Source organism: Myotis davidii, unplaced genomic scaffold (genome assembly GCF_000327345.1).
Source record: "Myotis davidii unplaced genomic scaffold, ASM32734v1 scaffold71, whole genome shotgun sequence".
NCBI lineage: Eukaryota > Metazoa > Chordata > Mammalia > Chiroptera > Vespertilionidae > Myotis > Myotis davidii.
This window is the reverse complement of record NW_006283588.1, coordinates 3622484-3628822: the sequence shown is the minus strand read 5'-3', so window position 1 is coordinate 3628822 and position 6339 is coordinate 3622484. Positions and strand designations below refer to the sequence as shown.

The 6339-nt window shown below is 53.0% G+C and overlaps 1 protein-coding gene across 1 annotated transcript in view; it reads left to right on the top strand.

Moving 5' to 3' along the window:
• MTMR7 (myotubularin related protein 7) overlaps window positions 1-6339 on the top strand; it is a 55203-nt gene that overhangs the window by 22666 nt on the left and 26198 nt on the right. Inside the window, exon 5 of the mRNA XM_015565111.1 lies at window positions 198-332. Coding sequence (XP_015420597.1) covers window positions 198-332 — 135 coding nt within the window. The remainder of the gene's footprint in view (window positions 1-197; window positions 333-6339) is intronic.

Below are 6339 nucleotides of genomic sequence, written 5' to 3'. Positions count from 1 at the left end.
TTTCAGTGCCCTCATTAGGTCCCACCCAGGCATCCGTACACATTCTGATTCCCCACAGACACCGTTGCACAGCCAGCCATGTCGGGGGCACAGTGAGCCAGGGGCGCCTGGTCGGGCAGCCAGCCCGGCGGGGGGGTCTCTGCTGCGTCCCGTTGCACGGTGGTCTGACGCCGCTGTGTCCCCGGCCCTCCCCGCAGGCCTCCATCTGCCGGAGCAGCCAGCCCCTGTCCGGCTTCAGCGCCCGGTGCCTGGAAGATGAGCAGATGCTCCAGGCCATCAGGAAAGCCAACCCAGGGAGCGACTTCATTTACGTCGTGGACACGCGGCCCAAAGTAAGTGTCACCGTTTCGCCATTCGGATGCGCCCCTTTGCAGCTCTCATTCGGGGGACTGGACCGAGGCAGAGTGAGGGGCTGCCTTCCCGCTGAGGTTGCTTCGCTGCCAAGGGGCTCCTCCTCTTTGCACAGTCAGCACCCTGCCGCTCGGAGGGCTGCTGCCCGGGTTCCCAGGCTCCTGCGTGCGCGCCTCAGGTTCCTCTGACATCCCCCCCTTGTGCTGGGTACACAGTGCACGCACCACATGTGTGTTGTTTAGTTTTATAGATCACGCTCCTAAAACTTCTAAAAATGACCTTTTCTTGGTGAATGGATAAAGCAACCTACCCCCCCTCCAACACACACACAAACCCTCATAGACACAGACAGTATGGCGATTACCAGAGGGGAAGGGGGCGGAGGGAGGTAGAAGAGGGTAAAGAGGATAAAGCTGATGGGAGGAGACCTGACTTGGGTGGTGAATGCGCACTACAATATACAGACGATGTGGTATAGAATTGTGCACCCGAAACCTGTGGACTTTTATCAACCAAAGGGTACACTGATGTTAAGAACAGGTCATTGCAGACATCGTCTGTACTCATGATGATGTGAGAAATCGTGAGAACTGGACACTGTCCAGGGCGCAGACACCTAGACCCTGGCAGTTTTCCCTGCCTCCCTGAGTCTCATTTCATCAGGGCTGTGACCCGTGGTCTGGGTCACGCAATGTGATGTTTTCCTAGTGAGAGGCCCGTGCCTCACGCATAGCCTTGCGTTTCTGGCGGGAGAGCGGCTGCAGGACAGGTGTGGTGGAGCAGAGAGGATGCTCAGGTATAAGACAGGTGTCCCAGCCAGACCACGTTCCAGCAGATGACATGGAAGGGTTCCTCCTTTTCAGATACATCCTCAAAGCACTACATGCAGACGAGCTTCAGATGGGAGGGCCGGGGCATGCGGGGGGGTGGGGGGGGAGAACAGGTTCTGCCTGAAGGCTTTCACCTAACGATGCCAGAAACTCTCTGACCTACTGTTCTTGTCCGATTTATGCTTTTCCTCTAGCTCGTTGCCCTCTACCCTCTTCTTTCTCACTGCCTTCCCTCCTCTTCATTGTGCCTTTTGTGAAGGTCAGGTACAACTATTACTGACTTCAGAGAGGAAGGGAGAGAGAGATAGAACATCAACGATGAGAGAGAATCATTGATTGGCTGCCTCCTGCGCCCCCCCTGCTGGGGATTGAACCCACAACCTGGGCATGAGCCCTGACCGGGAATTGAACTGTGACCTCCTGGTTCATAAGTTGATGCTCAGCCACTGAGCCTCACCAGCCAGGCAAGGACAGCTGTTCTGCTCTCCCAAACCATCAGGAGAGACCTCATGGATGTCTGCTTCTCAGACACGTACACTGAAGACAAGATAGAAAAGGCAGGAAAGACTGGGGCTTTACTGAGTTGGGGTGCTCTCCTCCTACGCTGTTTTCCCAGATTTAAATAAAGGCAAACAGATTTGCCTGCGCATGTAAGGGCCAGTGAGCCAAGTGTATAGACTGTGTTATGTAAACCTTCCAGGAAATGTGGCAGCTGTTGAGCGAGGCCAGATTTAAAACAAATGAATCCACAGGATCAGATTGGAAGGGTATATTAAGCACCAAGTATGTTTACTCTCCGCAACAAGACGTTTCATGCTGATCCATTAAAGAAAATCGGTGTCGCTGAAGGTGTGCCCCCGGCATGTTTCCCCTCGCGCACACTCGCTTCACATGAGGCGTACACTGCTTGCTGAGAGCTTTCAGACTTTTCAAGACCATGTCTGCTGATCTTGGTTCAGAGTGTGTCAGGCTTCCTTGGTAGCCCAGAGACTGAGTCCGCGTCTGTTACGGGTGGTGGGCAGTGGCAAATGGGATGCTGGAATGGACTCAAGTCAGCGTGGATCCCCCGTGTTAGCGAACTGTGCACCTCCTACCCCAGGATCCCACATACGTGAACGTGCCCTAGGAGACTCAGCCCTTGGCCTCTTATGCCGGGGAGGGCAGTGATAGGCAGTGAGTGATAACCAGAAAAGCAGTGACTACCAACGGAGAGAGAATTTCAGTCTTGTCCAGCTTTATAAAGACACTAGAGACCCGGTGCATGAAATTTGTGCACTTGGGGCAGGGGGAGGGGAAGGTCCCTCAGCCCAGATTGCGAGAGGCACAGGCCAGACCAAGGAACCCCACCGGTGCACGATCAAGGCCAGGGAGGGATGCGGGAGGTTGGCCGGCCGGGGCGGGACTGCGGGAGGGCTCCAGGGTGTGTCCAGCCCGGCTCGCTCAGTCCCGATTGGCTGGACCCCTGCAGCAAGTTAACCTACCAGTCAGAGCATCTGCCCCCTGGTGGTCAGTGCACGTCATAGAAACTGGTTGACCGGTCGACTGTTTGCCCCCTCGTGGTCAGTGCACATCATAGCAAGCGGTTGACTGGCATTAGCATATCATTAGCATATTACACTTTGGTTGAATGGCTGACTGGACGACTGGACACTTAGCACATTAGGCTTCTATTATATAGGACTAGGGGCCCGGTGCACGAAATTCGTGCACTGGGTATGTGTGTGTGGGGGGAGTGTCCCTCAGCCCAGCCTGCCCCCTCTCACATACTGGGAGCCCTTAGGCGTTGACCCCTATCACCCTCCAATCGCAGGATCGGCCCCTTGCCCAGGCCTGACTCCCATCTTCCCCCGATCACTGGCTCTGACACCCGCCCAGGCCTGCGGCCTCTGGCCCAGGAATCATGCCTGTGCAAGGGGACCATCATATCCCCCCAATACCCGGTTCTGCCCCCCACCCAGGCCGGATGCCTCTAGCCCAGGCATCAGGCCTGGGCAGGGGACCCCCCAGCCCCCGGCCCAGGCCTGATGCCTCGGCCAGAGGAGTTGACCCTCATCACCCTCCGATCATCAATCACCGGATCGGCCCCTTGACCAGGCCTGAGGCCTCCGGCAGAGGTGTCAGGCCTGGGCAGGAGACCCCCAGCTCCCCGCAGTTGCAGGCTCGCCCCTGCCCAGGCCTAAAGCCTCTGGCTGAGGCGTCCGGCTCGGGCAGTGGGGACCCGCAGCTGCAGCGGCCCTGCAATCATGGGCTCCGGGTTAGGCCCAGGCAAGGCACCCCTAGCTCCCGTGACTGCCAGCTTCGACCGTGCCCAGCTCCCATCGCTCGCTCCACCCCTACTTCCTGCTATCACTGGCCATGGCGGCAAAGGCTCCTGATTCTCTGATCATGGCTGAGGGGCAGGGCAAAGGCGGCCCTGCCCCCCAGCTCTTAGCTCCCCCCTGGGTTTCCAATCACTGTCAGTGGCAGGGGGCTTCTTCCTGCTTTCCCTTTTGCCTCCCTGCATTGTGCCTACATATGCAAATTAACCGCCATCTTTGTTGTCAGGTAACTGCCATCTGAGTTGGCAGTTAATTTGTATATAGCCCTGATTAGCCAATGAAAAGGGTAGAGTTGTACACCAATTACCATTTTTCTCTTTTATTAGTGTAGATGCTTACCTCTTATCACCCCTCCACAATCCCCCTTTCCCCAGACACAGGCCAAGCTGTAGAAGAAAGAAGAAAAGGCGGGGGGTGCACCAAGGCACACACCCTCCCCCGTCCAAATGGCCTGTAAAGAGGGGAAGATCATTGTGCATCACGTATGGGATGGGAGTTTTGGGTTGAGTTGGATGGAGGTTTCCTGTCTGAGTGTAATTCAAAAGCTCTTCATTCTGCTGGGCTGTCCTCAGGGGTGAGAGGGAGGATTTCCACTCACACAGATGCGGATGGTAGTGGCAAGAGGTAAAATCATCCCGTGTTTTCATGTCTATGACACATGTACGGTTCTTCACCTCCGCGGTTACGGAGGGAGGGGGAGAAGAACAATCCCCTGACAGCCTGTGTGGGGACGTGGCCCCGCCTCCTGCCAAGGTCAGCGTCTGGTCTCCATTCCCAACCGTGGAGGACCAGCTCCTGTTAGGATTCAGGTGTCGCATGTGCTCAGCTGAAACCTGAGACTCCGAGACGAGGACAGTGACCAGGCTGACCTTTAACTCGATAGAGGACGCTCGTTGACAAAGCGTTTATGGTTTTGGTGTGTTTGACAGGCTGGTTGAAGATTAGGGGACGAATCGGGTTCTTTTTCTTTACCTGTTTAGACCGTTCACCTGCCAGTGTCATTCCACTGTTGATATTTATTGGGGGGTGAGCCAGTCCTTAGCTCTTCACTGATGCCTGTCCTGTGCCGGGGGGAGGACATGGACAGGCCAACAGCTCCCAGGGCTCGTGCCCTCCACCCCATTCCAGGGGGTCTTGGTGTTGTGGACACCCGCTTAGAAGCCCTCCGTTGCTCTCCAGGGCCACAGGTAAAGCCTGAGCATCTTCATCGGGCCTGTTCGGAAGGCTCTCCAAAGATTCTCCAGCTTCTTCCCTTGCTGTTGCTGCCATACCTGCACCTCCCACCTCGCTGCCGTGGGTTGGCTCACAATACCCACCTGCTCCTCTGGTTTTGACTCCCCAGCTCCTGTCGTCCTCGTGTTTTGTCTGGAATACCCATCCCTTTCTCTCCATCCTTCCAGATTATTACCGTCCGTCTCATGACACATTCCCCCTGATCCCACAGGCCACCTGGGGCGGGTCCCGATTCCAGCTCCTGCTGCCGCCACTGCCTCCAGGCACTCAGCCCCTGCCCAGCCCTGCTTTGTTTAGCTCTGAGCTTTTCCTTCTACTCAGCGATGTAGAACAGCTTATGGCGGTAGAACAGCTTCTTGCTCATCTTCTTACTGTGCTCATTGCCTGGCACACAGTAGGTGTTCATTAAGTGCTTGTTGAGGAATGAGTAGGTTCCTGTTGTTTCATTTAGGAGCTTTTCTGAATGTAAAGATGCTGAGATTATCAAACAGCCGGGTGGCCTTAGGTTGGGAACAGGGTACCTTTCTCCAGTTCCACTTTTCATTTGTCCACTGTGTTTCTTAAGAATAAATTGAAACTGGAATGTAGTTACCTTCATTGTTTTATCTACTTGGGAATTTTTGGGAGCTGAAATAAGTAGGTTTTCCTTTGTGTTTTTTGTTGTTTTTTAAAAAATCCTCACGGGAGGATATTTTTTCCATTGATTTTTGGAGCGAGTGAAAGGGAGGGAGAGGAGAAGGGGGAGGGGAGAGAAAGAGAGAGAGAGAGAGAGAGAGAGAGAGAGAGAAAGAGATATTGATGTGAAGTGAAGTTCTCACCCAGAGGGATGGGAGACCAAATTAGATTTACTAATAGTGTTTTGTTATATAAGGGACGTTTTATCTGAATATACATAATATATAATTACATAATTATATGTATAATCGGTCCAGTGGTCCAGGATAGCTTCCTGAGCTTTTATTAATTTTAAAACTGTATTTCTTGCTTTGAGGGTTCAGCTGTTGCCACATTATCGTATTAGGTCCTATGAAATACCTAGAAACCTTGAGAAAGTACACTTTGGATGGGAGGCTAAATAGCGCCACCTTCTGTTCACTGTGAGAGGTGCCATTGACTTTCAAGAGGCCTTCTGTGTTGCTTCTTTGCTTCTAAAAGAAGGCTACCGATTACCAATAAATTCTCCCAGGTTATAGGTGATTAACTACGTAAAATGTGAGCAGACTCCTAATTACAGGTTATCATAATAATAACTATAATAGTATTCGGGGTTTATTCCTTGCATTGTTTACAGAGTGCCTCTGCGGCATGAGGTGAGCAGGCTTAACCTGAATTATTCCAGATGGGGAATCGCCCTAGGGTTCAGGTAGCAGGCGGATGCTCACATGACCTTGGGAGTCGGTTTATTTCATGAGGCTCGCTGGAAAGGCCAAGCCAGTGGCTTTGGAAAATAATTATACGAAGAAACTCCCCCCCTTAAAATACTTAAACATTTTAAAGCATGAACGTACATGGTCTTAAAAATAGCATTATTTTAATTTTTTTTTTTCTTGATTAAGGCCAAACCCTGTATTCCTGTAGCATGCCTGGGAGAAAGGGGACAGCCTTTA